The following is a 17395-nucleotide window of genomic DNA, read 5'->3' as shown; positions in this document are numbered from 1 at the left end:
GCTAAAGAAGTTGAATTTCGGTGAAATTGACCGCAAATTACGCGATGATTTCGATGAGGTGATAGTCATGGTTGAAGCTCCCGTTCGCATAAATATTCACCGATGTCAATCTAACGCTCCGTCCTACTCAACCTTCGTTCGTCCTAAGGATTCGTTAAGCCACTTACCAAACAACATATAGACTGGACAATCAGAGTACGGCGATGGGGCCTCTCCTTTTCTGTGCCCGCTGGTCAAAAGTTGCCGTCGTTTTTGTTCGGGTTCATATAACGGCATCGCTGCTTTTTTTATTCCCTCGTACTGCAGAAAAGTGCTTTGACTTCCTCTTAGTGCTCTTTCAATTTGTGTATTTACCGTTGTACTGTCTGTGTGTGTATTTGTCCGCACGAGCAATAATGCCCACAAATTTAATTTTTCTCAAAAGTCGTATGTATGAATGATCAGATCATGGGCGCGAAAGAAAATTCACAGCACGATTTTAAAGACTACATGCTTGATCTTTCGTTGTTTCAAATCAATTCAATTTCTAATCATTTGAATAGAACACTTGACCTTGTATTTGTTAACGACTACCTTATTTCTAATGTGTCAGGGTCCCCTCCATTATCTCTTCCTGAGGTTGTCTATCATCCTACTTTACAGATTGCAATGCTAAATTGTAATCCTTTCATTCCGTGCTCATCAGCCAATAAGCCCAATAATCAGCTTATTTATGCAACCGATTGTTCTTTCTTATATGACTAAGTTGATATGAATACAGCCATTAATTTTTTTTTTTATATCACCCTAAACTCCCTGTTAGATGTGTGTATTCCTAAGTCAATTCCTTCGACTACTTTTTCCAAACCACCCTGGCTTACTTCCAGATTATCACATCTAAATATATAAAATCCAAATATTTTAAAAAGTTTAAAAAGTTTGGTTCGTGTACAGACTTGGCTAAATATTCCATAGCCAAGTCGAACTTCTTTCTTCTTAATTCTCAAAGCTATGAGAATTATCTAACTCGTTGAAAAAGGCAATTTGCCCAAAATCCGAGACAGTTTTATAATTTTGTAAGCTTGAAGCGTAAATCTTTAAGTTTGCCATCTTCTTTTTCTCTTGGGATGGATAAAGCTTGCAATGACACTGATTCTGCTAACCTCTTTGCTAATTTTTTCCAATCAACTTACTCTTCAGCCTGTCCTAATACTAATTCTTACCCTTTTACTATTTCTTCCGCTAGTTCTCTACCCCCTTATTTCAAACTCCTCTCTCCTATTAGCTATAAACTCTTTAAAATCTTTTTACTCTCCTGAGCCGGACAATATTCCTAGTTGTCCACTCAAGGAGTGTAGCTCTTCCCTTTTTTATCAATTCCTAAAGCTTTTTAATCTATCCCATGAAACTTCTGTCTTTCCATCTCTTTGGAAAGAATCTTATATCATTCCTCTTCACAAGAAAGGTGGGAAGTCTGATATACAAAATTACAGGGGCATTGCAAAACTGTCTGCTATTCCCAAATTATTTGAAAAAATAATCACTTCGAATTTGCAGCATTTCTGCAAATCAGTTGTTTCCCCTGTTCAACATGGATTCGTAAAGAATCGGTCAACTACGACCAATCTGCTTGAGTTTACTTCCTTGGTAAATGATGCTTTCCTTTCGAAAATGCAAACTGATGTCATTTACACTGACTTCAGTAAGGCGTTTGACTCTGTGCACCATGACATTTTACTTTTTAAACTTGACCGAATAGGTTTCCCTCTGTCTCTTTTACTTTGGATTAATTCTTATTTAAAAGGTTAGACCCAAAGAGTAATACTGGGGCTGACTACCTTAAAACGGGTTCACGTTACTTCTGGTGTGGTCAAGGTAGTCATCTTGGACCTTTACTCTTTACTCTTTTTATAAATGATCTTCCCTCTGTTATATCACATGCCCGTGTGCTCATGTATGCGAACGATGCCAAACTTTTTCTATCATACACTAACCCCCTACATCATTCTCGTCTACAAGACGATTTGAACGCTATGCTACTTTGGTGTTCGGCCAATAAATTGCATCAAAATTGTTCGAAGTGTATGTTTATGACATTTAATCGTACTACACCTTATCTTGTCAGTTATACAATCGACAATATCCCTTTGCAACGTATACTAACAGTTAAGGATCTAGGCGTTATTTTTGATTCTAAACTCTGTTTCCATCTCTCTTGTTCGCCCTATCCTTGAATACTGCTCTTGCATCTGGTCTCCACAGTATATCAACAGCCAGGATCGTATTGAATCTGTTCAGAAGCAATTTCTGCTTTTTGCCTTACGAGGTTTAAATTGGGACCCTAATCTTCGGTTGCCGTCCTACTCCAGCAGACTGCTTCTTCTCAACCTTCAGTCGTTAATCAACCGTAGGATAATTCTCGGTGTTGTCCTTCTACATAAGTTGATTATTGGCGACATAGATTCTCCTTTTCTGCTAGGGCGTCTTCAATTCTCTGTTCCGGCTAGACCAACCAGAAATTATCGCCCCTTATTACTATCTACGTTCACAACAGACTACGCTATGCACAATTCTTTTTGCGGGCTATGTAAAAATTATAATAGTTTGCATCACGTTTTCTCTACCGAACTGTCTCTACCCCTAAAAATCGTTGCTTTCAGGATGCCTTCGGCAAGTCGCTGACCATTCCCAGCTATGAGCAGGGGCATAGCTTGCCGGACAGGCTGAAAAATGTTCCCCCACCGGGTCGGTGATTTCCCATTACTTTTCTCTATGTCCTAACTACTTAACACTCTTTATCTAACTTACATTGCTTTACTTTATTAACAATCTTCTTACTTTCTTTTTTCCGATTTATTGTATTTTCTTTGTTAATATAGCAAATTAAGGTTATTTATAATTTTACTTCAGAACACTTTTTTCCAACTTACAACCTTCTGCTTAGATGTAGGCTCTAATAGCGTCACTGACAAAATTAGCTGTGAAAAGGGGCACAGCTGGCCGGACTGGCAAATGAAACACCTCTTTCGGTCGGTGATGCTATTTAGAAAATTGTATTCTTTAACTAGGTAGGCTTTTAGCATATAATTCTATTGTATAATCTATTGAATAATGAGGAAGACACTTGTTTTTTCGACCATTAATAAATAAATAAATAAATATCATAAAAAAGATGGGCGTGCTTCCGATGCTTCGCCTCGAGGGCATCCACCTCGACTCACCCTCACTCCACTTCCTTTCTTGTTGTCCAAGGTCTTCAATCTGGTGTTGTGCTCTTGGCCACTGCTATGGCCAAGGTGCAGGCTCTCAACTACACATGGTCACATACCGTTTTGCACGGAGACTTCAGTCAAAGATAACCAGATTATCGGCAATTGTCACGGGTCTCGGAGACACAAGCGTCTGTCAGCTGTTGGCTGATCCTGCTATTAGAAAACCACAACGGGTCGATCCCTTAGTTGGATCCCTTTCTCTGAGCTTTTGTCTGTTGAGCAAATTGTGCTTTTGTCACGACTAACCTTTCTGCAAAAGACTCGTCTTGACTGGGTCGTGGCCGGTAGGTTTGAGAGACTGTGCAGTATTTCGTTGTTGGCTGCTAGCCTCATTCCTGATAGCGATGCTGGTCAGTTGGACGTTCGTTTGGATGAGTTAGTTCGGCGTTTTAAGGAAGTTGAAAGCTGGAAGAGACTATGAGAAAAGCCACAAAAGAAGAGTTGAGCGAAATTTGGATCGTGCAGTGCTCGGCATTCATCAAAGAGTTTCTGGATCTGAATCTCATGTCACGAGTTGGCCTAGAGTTAAGTGGCTGTTGTAAATACTTCCTCCCACATCTTTGTGTGTTGAAGGAAGGATATTGCGTGTTGTGTTTGATGGCTCAGCGACGACTGATTCTGGACATTCTTTTAACGATGTACTTATGGCGAGACCCATCATTCAACCTAAGATATTTCACATTCTGATTTTTCTCCGCACTTATCCTATTCTTCTGACAGCTAAAATTTCCAAAATAGATCGCTGTGTCCGAGTGACTTCACCTGATAATTAATTTCAGTGCATCCAGTGAAGGGGCCCTCCTCAGAGGGACATCGAAATTTTTATATTGGGTACAGATACATACGGGACTAAATCAGCATCATTTCATTCCGTGCGTGCAATGCAGCAGTTGTCCTTTAATGAGCGTGATGCATTTCCAATTGGATCGGATGCCATCAAACAGGATTTCTATGTTAACGAATTCATATCTGGAGCTAACAGCTTTGTAAAGACAAATTAACTTGGGATAAAAGCTTGACGATTGCACGTGATACGACCTGGAGAGAGCTATGCAGCAGCTTTTGCGACATACGAAGGAACTGATATTGCAATAAATGAATTTCGCGATGCCAGTGTGGAGGCCTATGGAGCCTGCATATTCGTGGTGACCAGAAGTTCTCTAGCCACAAGTTTACTTCAAGTTTCGAGTTGCGCCGTTCAAGACATTGACTGTCGCAAAACTAGAATTATGTGGAGCGAAGCTGTAGGCTAATCTGATTAATGAAGTCGAGCGCACAGGCATCTTTGTCAGTCGGTTTTATTGCTGGCGCGATTCCATTGTAGTCCTTTCCAGCACAAATTTCAAGTTTTCGTGGCAAATCGTGTGGCTGCCAAGAATTGACTGCCAGTATGGGTTGGCGATATGTTCTGACAGACAGAAATCCAGCTGACATTCTTTCTAGGGGCATAGTTCCCGACGTCCTAGCCCAATCGAAACTCTGGTTTCATGGCCCACCGTATCTATTTGATGGTCGCCTAAATTGGCCGGCGTCCTGTCTGCCTGAAACTCCAACCATTGAATTGAAGAAAAGAGTACTGATCCTTAAGTCTCCACATGCGAACTTAACTCTTGAATGCAAGCACACAAAGTCGGGTTGGTCCGCAAAGACAAAATCAAACCCAAAAAATAAAGAACATTTACCATAGGAAGCAACAACAAATTACTTGCAAAACAACAACAGTACATACGAAACCCCATTTTTACTTCGTCGCCCGTTATATGCGACAAGAGGATGTGAGCGATGATGAGGACATAGGAAACTCAGTGCAAAGAAAAGAGACAAATAATGCCACTGTGTTCTTTGCTTGTTTCTCTGTCGTTCCTACAAGGCTGAGCGTAAAAAAAACAACAGCACAATATTGGTATTCGATTGTTGTTCCCAGCAGGCCATGGCATTCAAATCAAAGGATTTCGCACACGGCGCATCCAAAACTATGACGTCACATTTTATAGAATTTTATTTTTTGTCCTGAATAGTATATATTCCAAACTTAAATAATTTATGAATAGAGTCTTTTATAGTAAATCATTTGTTGACATATATAATAATTTGAAATACGAAATGATCGCACACAAAGACCTTGGGCTGTGACTTCACAGGCGCTACAGAATATTGCAATCTTCTTTAATTCATATGCTTCCCTTGGATTGGCAGGCAGATACATATATATGGAGATTTCCACCAAGATGTGTGAGATAAGACACACATGCAACAACTATTTGTCGCGTCAAGGCATTGATACCCTTATTTATAAGACTGATATACAATTTTAAAAGACAACAGTTATTATTGATTGTTCCAATAATTTTTTTTTATATTTTTCTCAGGCATTAAAACTGACATCGAGTGAAGAAGAAGAAAACATGTCTTCGCGAATCATAGGCATAACAGTGCTTAGAAGCCACAACAATGAGTTAGAATGGTGCAGAAGCTAAGATCATAGGCTGTGGACAAAAAGGGATGGCAAAAACAGAATTCGTTGTGTGTTTTTTTCATTGTCGAGTTTTTTTTTTTATTATGGTTGTTGCTGGTTCTTATGGATAATGTTTTGAAGTTGTTATTAAATGTTGGCCATCGGCAAAAGTAGCTGCTGTCAGCCGGTTGTTGTGATTGCAATTCGTGTTTTGAAGTTGTTATTAAATGTTGGCTATCGGCAGAAGTAGCTACAGTCAGCCGGTTGTTGTGATTGCAATTCGTATTCGCAACCTCGGTATCTTGCACCAAGTATTTCAAAAAAGAGTTTTTGATCTAAATGCCTGTACTTTCCCTTTATTACCCAATAAAATCAGCCAAACATTCACCACATTTCAAGGCATCATCTATCAAGAAAGCTTAGATCTTTAAATTGTTAAGGATCGGCATGGAAATATGTTGTTGTTGATAAGGGTACCTAAGCGTTGCCATGTGTACATTTAAAATATTTTGGACTCGCTATTCATGCATACTTGCATATTTTGTATATGAATTGAAGCATTAATGCGCTCGTAAGCCAGCTGCTTGCCTGCCTGTCTGTCCCTGATGCAAATTTAACAAGATTTTGGAATTTCTGATTTTCGAGCTCTACACACAGACACACACATGCAATAAAATTTGTGTAAAAAAAAATCTTTTAAATAATAAAATATACCAAGTTAAAATAAAGGAGCGATTATATATTTAAAGTTTTAATAATTTTGGTGATCAGCCAAACAGCGTTGCCGTTCTATCGCACAAATCATACGGAAGAGAGTGCGCCAAGCAGTTTCCTGTAGAGTAAGCGGTTCAAAAATACATAATATGTATATCTCACTCCCCTACTCGCGATTTTGGACCAGATGCCTCCGATACTTTTTGTGCCAACATTTCTTCTATGTGATGTCCAGTCTATATGTTGTTTGGTTAGTGGTAGTATGTACTGTGGTAAAGCTGTCAAGCAATACAAATCTGGTAGCAACGGTGACGACGGCTGGTAGCCAATCTTCACAAAATGATTTGGGAAGTATTCACCGAGCCTCCTCGTGATTAAGTTAGCAGGGCAAGGCGGGATCCTCTTTTTCCCTAGCTTTTTTTGGTGGGGGGTTCATTTAGCTATGTCTTGACCTGCACACACAATTTTATATTAAGATCCCTACAGAAACTAAATTTAGGAGCTATACTTCGAAGAAACAAAATCTCAAATAGGCGCAACTAAACGAGCACTAAAAGTGCCAACAGCTTTCATTCGGGCATATGTGTTCCGTAGAGGCGAGGTCTTGGATGTAAGCTGACTCTCGCGTTCGATACCATGATATTTAGCGTTTAAATTATTAAAGGCCCCAAAAAAAAAAAACATTCTTCTACGACATTATATCAAAATGCATTTAATAATTATAGTATAAGGCTATGCAATGCTCACAAAAAATTACATTAGTAATTTCAATGAATGTGTAATCGGCAAAAGCAACAATTTTATTTTGATAGAGTCAACATTGTTTTAGATGATTTTTAATTGTATAGCCGGTATGAGCAAATCTGAGTGCAGCGAAACAGCTGATTGGTGAATACAAATATTCATATTTAAAATTATTGCCTATGTCTCAGCTAGTATTTGAGCAGTGTGTAGGTAGACTCAAAGCTGATAAGCATTCACCAGACTGGCACGGCCATATTCAAGTTTATATGAAACATATAACTTGTATTAAAGAAGTTTCTTCACACGTGCGTGATAATAACCTATTTATGGTGTTGGGTGACTGCTGAAAATTATCTAGTGCCCTCAGCACAGCACGATTTTATAAACTGCATGCGTGATCTTTCGTTGTTTCAAGGCAATTCAATTTCAAATCATTTGAATAGAACACTTGACCTTGTGTTCGTTAACGACTACCTAATTTCTAATGTTTCTAGGTCCCATACTTTATCTCTTCCTGAGGATGTATGTCATCCTACTTTAGAGGTTGCAATGTTGAATTGTAATCCTTTCATTTCATGCTCATCAGCCAATAAGCTCCGCCGTTGCTTACGCAAAGGAAATTATTAAATATTATTAAAGAGTTTAAAAAGTCTGGTTCGTGTGCAGACTTGGCTAAATATTCCATAGCCAAATCGAACTTCTTTCTTATTAATTCTCATTGCTATGAGAATTATCTAACTCGTTGTAAAAAGCAATTTGCCCAAAATCCGAGACAGTTTTATAACTTTGTAATCTTGAAGCGTAAATCTTCAAATTTGCCATCTTCTTTTTCTCTTGGGATGGATAATGCTAGCAATGACTCCGATTCTGATAACCTCTTTACTTATTTTTTCCGATCAACTTACTTTTCAATCAACTTATTCCTAGCTGTCTACTCAAGGAGTGTAGTTCTTCCCTTCTTTATCATTGCTAAAGCTTTTAATCTATCCCATCTCTTTGGAGAAAATCTTATGACATTTCTCTTCACAAGAAAGGTGGGAAGGCTGATATACAAAATTACAGGGGCATTGCAAAACTGTCCGCTATTCCTAAATTATTTGAAAAACTAATCACTTTGAATTTGCAGCATTTCTGCAAATTAGTTGTTTCCCCTGCTCAACATGGATTTGTAAAGAATCAGTCAACTACGACCAATCTGCTTGAGCGTACTTCCTTGTTAAATGATACATTCCTTTCAAAAATGCAAACTGATGTCATTTACACTGACTTCAGTTAGGCGTTTGACTTAGTGCTCCATGACATTTTACTTTTTAAACTTGACCGAATAGGTTTCCCTCTGTCTCTTTTACTTTGGATTAATTCTTATTTAAAAGGTAGGACCCAAAGAGTAATGCTGAGGCTGACTACCTCTAAACGGGTTCACGTTACTTCTGGTGTTTCTCAAGATAGTCATCTTGGACCTTTACTCTTTTTATAAATGATCTCCCCTCTGTTATATCACATGCTCGTGTACTCATGTATGCGGTCGATGTGAAACTTTTTCAATCATACACAAGTCCCCTTAATCATTCTCATCTACAAGACGATTTGAACGCTAAGTAACCTTGGTGTTCGACCAATAAATTGCATCAAAATTGTTCGAAGTGTATGTTTATGACATTTAATCGTATTACACCTCATCTTGTCAGTTATACAATCGACAATATACCTTTGCAACGTATATTAACAGTTAAGAATCTAGGCGTTATTTTTGATTCTAAACTCTGTTTCAATCTTCATATAGATACCATTGTTAATAAGGCAAAAGGTGTACTTGGATTCATTAAGCGATGGTCTAAAGATTTTAACGATCCTTTTATAACAAAACTTCTGTACATCTCTCTTGTTCGCCCTATCCTTGAATACTGCTTTTGCAAATGGTCTTCGCTGTATAACAATAGCCAGGATTGTCAGGATTGAATCTGTTCAGAAGCAATTTGTGCTTTTTGCCTTACGAGGTTTGAATTGGGACCCTAATCTTCGGTTAACATCCTACTCCAGCAGAAGTAGTGCTTCTTCTTAACCTTCCGTCGTTAACCAACCGTAGGGCAATTCTCGGTGTTATCTTTCTACATAAGTTGATTGTTGGTGATATAGATTCTCCTTTTCCGCTAAGGCGTCTTCAATTCTCTGTTCCGGCTAGACCAACCAGAAACCCATGGTCATGGTTCATATGACCATATATAAAAACTCCTGCGCAGGAAAAGATCAAGTATATTTGATTATGCAATCTCTTGAGAACGCTTCTAAGCCCAACGTATATGAAGTCATTTGTAATGACGAAGTACGAAAAGTAGTGGCCTTGCTTATATTAAATAATATATGTTTCTTCAAACATGAAAGAAAATATTTAGCAAGAATTGATGTTAGCGATCTGTACACCAATGGAACATTTGACGTAGGTCAGTTTTTCCAAATGCTTAAAAATAGCCGGTATACATGAGATCAGCCAACTCAAGCAAAAAGATATTTGAAATAATTTCAATTGAATCTTTTAAAAATATGGGCAACAAAACATTAAAATCAGTACGAGTAGCGCAATTCGAGCCGGTGACTTTTTACATATCATGACGATCCTATGCAAGGAGGTCATACTGGCATTTCAAGAACGATAGCTAAATAAAAAGATACTACTACTGAAAAAATATGACACGTCATATAACCAAATACATACGTTGATGTCCTAAATGCCAAAAGTCGAAACACCTCTGACCATTACAGAAGCGACGATAAATGCGTTCGTCAGAGTGATAGTGGGCACTATAGGTGCACTACCAAAATCCGAAAATGGAAAGGAATATCCAATTACAATGATATGCGATTTGACAAAATATCTTGTAGTTATTCCAGTACCAAACAAATCCGCTAAGACAGTTGCAAAAGCAATATTCGAATCTTTTATACTGAAGTTGGGTCCCATAAAGACGTTCATTTCGGACATGGGAACTGAATATAAAAATTGTATTGTAAATGACCTGTGTAAATACCTAAAGATAAGACAACTTAACGTCTACAGAACAGCACCATCCGACACTTGGAACAGTAGAAAGAAGTCATAGAACTTGTAACGAATACATACGTTCTTATATATCGATTGATAAAAATATTTTAATAACATAGATAATATGGATCCTACATATAATTACTAACCAAACAACATATAGACTGGACATCACATACAAACAGCGTTGTCACAAAAAGTATCGGAGGCATCTGGTCCAAAATCGCGAGTAAGGGAGTAAGATATACATATAATGTATTTTTGAACCGCTTACTCTACAGGAAAGTGCTTGGCGCACTCTCTTCCATATGATTTGTGCGATAGAACTTCAACGCTGTTAACTTTAATCTTGCTCGCACTTTCAATGCTCTCTCTATGTTTAGGGACCGTTTCAATGTGTGTGTGTGTGTGTGTGTATTTGTCCGACGAGCAAAACTGCGCACAAATTCAATTTTTCTCAAATGCTGAGGCATTTCTACCCTTTTGAAGGCATGGCTAATATGAAATAGAGAAAGGGTTTGCCACGTCGATGCGAAATTCTTGAATTTTAGCTCGCTATCGTTGGTAAGGGTACCCAAGCGTTGCCATGTGTGTATTTAAAATATTTTGGACTCGCTATTCACGCAAACTTGCATACTGTGTATATGAATATAAGCATTTATGCGCTTGTGTGCCTGTTGCTTGCCTGCCTGCCTGTCCCCGATGCAAATTTAACAAGATTTTAGGATTTCTGATTTTGGACCTCTACACACAGACACACACATACACATGTCTGTGAATGGGCAGATCATGGGCGCAAAGAAAATATCATTATTGGCACGCGTCTGACGCGCGCCCTTCTTTTTTAGAATTTCGATGAAATGTTCGAGTAAGAAGTTATGGTAGATAAGATAAGGGTGTAAGGCAGGTGCATATAAGGCCAACTCATGGTGGGGAGGGCTCCGCATGTATGCATGTTTTCGGTTGTCCGATTAGAGTGTTCGAAAAGAAACCGAAATTTTAAGTCCAATTTTATATATAAATTATTTTGTTAACCGACTCTTTCATATATTGAGGACTTACTCATCCCTGGTTGATTTCTGTCTAGCCGGCAAATCGATAAAAGGAATGTGAACGACAAGTAGGATCATAACAATTCATTCGTTCGCGTTCAATGCTATATACAATTATTCAACACTGATTCTTAGCAGTGGCTGAGTTCCTGTGGGAACTAGTTGTGCAACGCACATCTTTGTTAACTAACATGAGATGTATTTAAAATCAATTATTTATCTAAAGAACTTGCTGTTCAATTTATTTTAAATAAATGCTTAAAGCTCCCTAAAACATGTAAGCGTCATTATCCTCGTGAATAGATTTTTGGTTTCAATATTAAGGTTAATTTTGTACGGTGATTTTGGGGTTACCTAAGAGATTGGCTGTACTGATATACAAAAGTCTCAAAAACGTTCTCATCAATTATTTGGGCCATTAATATTAAGATAATAAATGAATGGTAACATGTAATTTATTAACCTCTTAGTTCCTATATATGTAAAGCTAAAATTTAAAACAAATGTATATAGGCAGTAAATAATTTATTATTTTACAAAGAATTTATAAATGTGTAGGCTTCGGAATCAAGTTCCGAAAATCAACGCTAAGTGACCTACGCTAATTTGACGCACAAAGAACAGCCAAAAAATAGAATGGTGAGTATAATTGAAATTTCTAATTTGCTTAGTTATATTGCCTTTTTAATTCCCTAAATAGATTAAGGTTCTCGTGAGAATTAGTTTTGTGTTGTACTTTTACCATACCTTTGGATTTATGCGAAAATTGTCCGCACCAAATGTGCTTTTAGTATTAAGTGATGATCAGGATGTAGAACTACACGGTCTGTATCCACTACAGCAAACTTTGAAACATTATAGCAAGTATGGCACAAAATTTACCAATGCCTTTACTAGTACGCCGATTTGTTGTCCCGCGCGAGCAAGCCTATTAACTGGACAGTATGCACACAACCATAGGACAATCAATAATTCATTAAGTGGTGGCTGCAATGGCCTTTACTGGCGTACAATGTTCGAGCCACGCTCGTTGCCTATGCTATTACAGAAGCATGGCTATCAAACATTCTTTGCTGGCAAATATTTAAACCAATTTAAAGGCGCTGAAGTTCCACATGGCTGGGATGAGTTTTATGGCCTCCACGGGAATTCGCGTTATTATAACTATACACTGCGTGAAAACACAAAAAATGTGAGCTTTACGGATATATATTTGACAGACCTGTTGAGGGACAAAGCGGCGGAATTTATTCGTAATTCAACAAGGAATCGTCATTCGAAACCATTTTTTGCAATGGTATCTCCCCCAGCCGCTCACGAACCGTTCACACCAGCCCCGCGTCATGAAGGGGTATTTTCTCAAGTGCGAGCGTTACGCACTCCTAGCTTTAACGCTCCCGATAAGAGTACGTATGTAGCATTAATCTATATTCATGCTAATATTCTTTCCGCAGATAAACATTGGTTGGTCAGATCAGCTCAGCATTTGTCAAATGACTCGGTCTTCACAATAGATAAGTATTTTCAGAGGCGGTGGGAAACGCTGCTAGCGGTTGATGAAATGATGGTGACTTTGGTAACAGTGCTTAATGAAACCCAATGCCTTGACAATACTTACATCATCTTCACTTCTGATAATGGTTACCACTTAGGACAATTTGCGCAGCCTTTTGATAAACGACAACCTTATGATACTGACATCAAAGTTCCATTACTTATCCGTGGACCAGGCGTACCAGCCGGCCGCTTGATGGACATGCCCGTCAGTTTGGTAGACCTAACGCCTACCATACTGGAATGGGTTGGTTTGTCGGTCCCAAATTATATAGATGGTCGCTCTTTTAAAAGTGAGTTGCTAAAGGAGCAACAGAAAAATAAAAAGCTGCAATTTTCCAAACAACGTGTATTGCTCATTGAGTATTGGGGTGAAGGAAACGACGATACATATAATCCGGCTTGCCCAGGACATCGTACTGACCATTTAGCGCAATGTACTTTGGATGCAGATTGTCATTGCCAAGATTCATGGAACAATACATACACGTGTATTCGTGATTTTCGGTACAACCTCGATCGCATCTATTGTGAGTTCCGGGATACTGAGGTAACTAAGTGAAATTATAAAATGTCCAATACGAAACTTTTACGTTTTAATTACTTATAGAATTTTCTTGAGGCATACGATTTGCACCAAGACCCCTATCAGTTACAAAATATCGTTTACGAACTTCTTCCTATGGAACGAGCTCTATATGGACTGTTACTTCAAAACCTTACGAAATGTACTGGCAGAACGTGCAATATTTGATTTGTTCAAAGAACAGCGCATATTTTTCTAAATAAAAGTCAATATCAACTGATTACAATTAAGTTGCCCTAATAGTTCTCGCACGTTGCAGCTGCATTTAAAAATTTAAACAGATTGTTCGGCTGAAATTGTGCTTGATGGGTATGTATATATACCTAAATAGTCACAGCCATGAGATGTTATATATGACTAAGGTTTCATAACACTACTCACTAATTTTTCCATAATCTTTTTTATTACATTCTAAGCAATGGTGCTATTTCACAAAAATCCATTGTGATTGGTATTGGTCGGCTAAAGGTTAATGTAATCTTTGTTTCTATGTTTTTGTTATGTTATATTTTTTTTTATTAAACCAGTAAAAAGTGTAAGAAGGTTCAGGGTATCCCCTAGCGGGCAAATACGACTAGAGCACTCGTATATTTTAAATCAGAAAATGAGCTGTTGTGTTTGATGGAATTGCCAAAGCTGCTACGTGCCAAAGCTGTTAGATCTACTAAATCTACTAATTATTGTAGTTATTTATTTTTCATTACATTTTTTATGCCCTGAAGCCATTGAAAATGTGTATAAAGGGGTATAATATATTTGTGAGAGTTATTTTGACATCTCCGTCCGTCTGTCCATATGTATGAACACAATAGTTCTCGCACGTTGCAGCTGCATTTAAAAATTTAAACAGATTGTTCGGCTGAAATTGTGCTTGATGGGTATGTATATATACCTAAATAGTCACAGCCATGAGATGTTATATAGGACTAAGGTTTCATAACACTACTCACTAATTTTTCCATAATCTTTTTTATTACATTCTAAGCAATGGTGCTATTTCACAAAAATCCATTGTGATTGGTATTGGTCGGCTAAAGGTTAATGTAATCTTTGTTTCTATGTTTTTGTTATGTTATATTTTTTTTATTAAACCAGTAAAAAGTGTAAGAAGGTTCAGGGTATCCCCTAGCGGGCAAATACGACTAGAGCACTCGTATATTTTAAATCAGAAAATGAGCTGTTGTGTTTGATGGAATTGCCAAAGCTGCTACGTGCCAAAGCTGTTAGATCTACTAAATCTACTAATTATTGTAGTTATTTATTTTTCATTACATTTTTTATGCCCTGAAGCCATTGAAAATGTGTATAAAGGGGTATAATATATTTGTGAGAGTTATTTTGACATCTCCGTCCGTCTGTCCATATGTATGAACACAATGATCTCAAAGCTTATAAGAGGTGGAGACTTGTGCCCGAGCATTGCCAATTTATTTTCTGATAATAGATGATCTGCCCTTTTCCAAGTAATCGTAAGAATCGATATCGAATTCCGGATTTTTGAGCAAAGAATCTCAAAATAGAATCACGCTAGAATCACGAAAAAAGTAAAGTATCTTTATTTTTATTAATAAGTTCACACGTTCTTTAATAACTTCTTCGCTTCTTCGCCGATTTTAATGAAGTTCTTGATGAAATTTCGGCAAAAAATCTTATTGTGTTTTAAAGTATTAAAAAAGTCTATAAAGACAACAATATTAAAATTTTGGCTTAAAGTGGTGGGTAGTTCCAATCAGCTTAAACCTGACTGTGTGTGGTAAAAAATGAAAAATACTTGAATTCAAAGAGCTATAAGCCTAATTTGGTGATTTTAGCTCTTAAAACCAAACAGATTTTCTAAAATTTTCAGTATCGATTGATTGAATATGGGGAAAGTTTTCAATTATCGCAAGCAAATTCGTAACGCGCGGGCCGTGCAAGCAATTATGTTTGTATGCGTGTGAATATATATACATAACAGCATATTTGAATGTGTTGTTATCCACTCCTCTGGCAAAGTCTCTGGCTGGCAAAGAAACCATTTTCTTAGTTTTTTCGTTTTTTCGTTTTTTTCGAGTCGACTTGAAATGTAATTGTATTTTTAGCACTTTTTTATTTCCTAATTGGAGAGTAAAAATAAAATTAATTAAATTTAAAGAAATTATGTTCATATTTGCATCGACTTAGAAATACATATTTTCTGCGAAGCCAACCTCAGTACACAAAATGCATACATATATTAACACAAATTTGGGATAGGTCATGATCTGCGCTAGAAAACTAATAAAATTAATTTCTTGCCAGCTAAAGCAAGAGCAGTAAATAACAACACAAACATACATACTTTATAGTTCTTATGCATGTATAATTCACGCATACAACCAAAGGTGCACGCACGCCCTTGGCTGAGACAAGAACTTTACTCGAGTATACACTGTCCAAAAAGAAAAGTGAAATTAGTGAAATAACATAGTTATTGCGCAATAAGCGCCTTGTGTAAAAATTATATAAGTTCTTAAATTTTCCTGTAAAACGCGACTTCGGCATTCGTTCGTCTGGTCTCTGGAGAACGAACAACCAGTCGGCAGACATGCCGTACGAAGCCTCAAAGGCCAGATGAAAGGCCAGGCTAGAAAATTTGCGTCGCATTCAAATGTATGGGCGTTACTCATATTAGTGTTTATATTGTCTTTGGCTAGACCGACTTGGCTTTTGATGCCGATTTAGAATATGTATAATGGGGTCGAAGATGACGCCTTTTGCCTGCGGACAGGCGGTCTAACAGGCGGACGGAGATGGCTAGATCGACTGGTCTAGAATATATTATTATATATATATATATATATATGGGGTTTGAGATGCCTCCTCTTACATAAGTTTTCAAAAAAACACAACATTTACCGATTTCAATGGCTTCCGGGATCAACAATGCGGTTCAAAAGTTCGTTAATAATTATACCCTGAACCCATTAAAAATGGGTTTAAGGGTATATTGTATTTCTGCAAAATCCAAATGTATGAAACAGGTAGAAAGAAGCATCTCCGACCCCATAAAGTATATATATTCTTGATCAGCACCAATAGCCGAGTCGATCTAGCCATGTCCGTCTGCCCGTCCGTCCGTATGTATGAACGAAAGGATCTCAGAACCTGTAAAAGCTAGAGACTTGAAATTAGATATATTAGATGTAGATGCTCCCAGTGCCCGCACAGATAGAGTTTGTTTCCGTTAATCGATAACTTACTCCGTTTCCAAGCGATAAAAATCGATATCGATATCCTGTTTTTTGGGCAATTTTGGTAAATAATAAGAGCTAGAGTCACCAAACTTAATATATAGCTTCTAAAATAAAATATATATATATGCATTTGATGTTGGAAGAAGAGGGTTCAGGGTATCCCCTACTTGTTTAGTGTTTATTTGTTTAATCTCTGGTACAACTTTCTCGGAGCTAATGCAGCGAATTGGTAAGCTCATTTGACATAATAAGTCAAGAAAACTCTCTACTTCCCTTTCTATTAGTGTCATCAAATGCTGTCCAAATGCTTCGGCTTGCTCGTCATCAGTCTCATACCAATACTCTTACGAACTACAAACCCTTTCTCTAAGCAGGGCGTTTGAGATATTTAGTAGCTCACCATAGATTGAAGTCATAGTTGCAAGAGTGGGGGTCTAGATTGAGGTATGCAGCATGAGATTCATTTTTAAAATCAGCCAACAATTTCTTGAGGTCAGATGCGGCTTTATTAAACAATCTTTTGTCACCAGGGTATCGTTTTGCGCAAATTTCAACCGGATTTCAACTGAAAGATACGGCGGGCTAGATTGTTCATTCCTAACTGCAGGCGACGTGCGCAGATAGCTCGCTTTTTGAATGACACTTGTAAGGAGCTCTACAGCAGAGCCTACCTCATCTGTTTTTAACGAAATATCCAAGTTAATAGTTGTTTCTAAAGGCGCTATGTCCGTTTTTAAAGTTGTTCAAGGCGTTATGTTCGTTGTTGCAGAGATTATTTTGTATG

General features: G+C 37.6%; 1 protein-coding gene and 1 long non-coding RNA gene across 5 annotated transcripts; one reads left to right on the top strand and one right to left on the bottom strand.

The window, feature by feature from the left end:
* Nucleotides 1–11362: 11362 nt before the first annotated feature.
* On the top strand, nucleotides 11363–13616 carry LOC6636776 (N-acetylglucosamine-6-sulfatase). 4 transcript variants are annotated; one of them, XM_015168260.3, is made up of 5 exons: nucleotides 11363–11533; nucleotides 11815–11895; nucleotides 11957–12662; nucleotides 12711–13360; nucleotides 13421–13616. In XM_015168260.3, the coding sequence occupies exons 2-5, from the start codon at nucleotides 11893–11895 to the stop codon at nucleotides 13562–13564; spliced, it is 1503 nt and encodes a 500-aa protein (XP_015023746.1). In that variant the 5' UTR covers nucleotides 11363–11533; nucleotides 11815–11892; the 3' UTR covers nucleotides 13565–13616. The 4 variants fall into 4 exon arrangements, with proteins under 4 accessions (XP_015023746.1, XP_015023743.1, XP_015023745.1 ...); XM_015168257.3 differs by having other exon boundaries at nucleotides 11798–11895; XM_015168259.3 differs by having other exon boundaries at nucleotides 11369–11533; nucleotides 11798–11895; nucleotides 11957–12080.
* Nucleotides 13145–14854, bottom strand: LOC116650072 (uncharacterized). Its single transcript, XR_011417327.1, has 3 exons — nucleotides 14347–14854; nucleotides 13778–14288; nucleotides 13145–13719 (listed from the first exon to the last, which is right to left on the bottom strand). It is a non-coding gene; the product is annotated as an uncharacterized lncRNA (long non-coding RNA).
* Nucleotides 14855–17395: the final 2541 nt, after the last annotated feature.

Source organism: Drosophila virilis, unplaced genomic scaffold (assembly GCF_030788295.1).
Source record: "Drosophila virilis strain 15010-1051.87 unplaced genomic scaffold, Dvir_AGI_RSII-ME tig00001822, whole genome shotgun sequence".
NCBI classification, from domain to species: Eukaryota; Metazoa; Arthropoda; class Insecta; order Diptera; family Drosophilidae; genus Drosophila; species Drosophila virilis.
This window is presented reverse-complemented; position numbering and strand designations above follow the sequence as displayed.

Coding starts and splice junctions, on each gene's coding strand:
- LOC6636776 (XM_015168260.3), top strand. Junction 12,663..12,710: donor CTTTAACGCTCCCGATAAGA/GTACGTATGTAG, acceptor TTCTTTCCGCAG/ATAAACATTGGTTGGTCAGA. Junction 13,361..13,420: donor GTGAGTTCCGGGATACTGAG/GTAACTAAGTGA, acceptor AATTACTTATAG/AATTTTCTTGAGGCATACGA.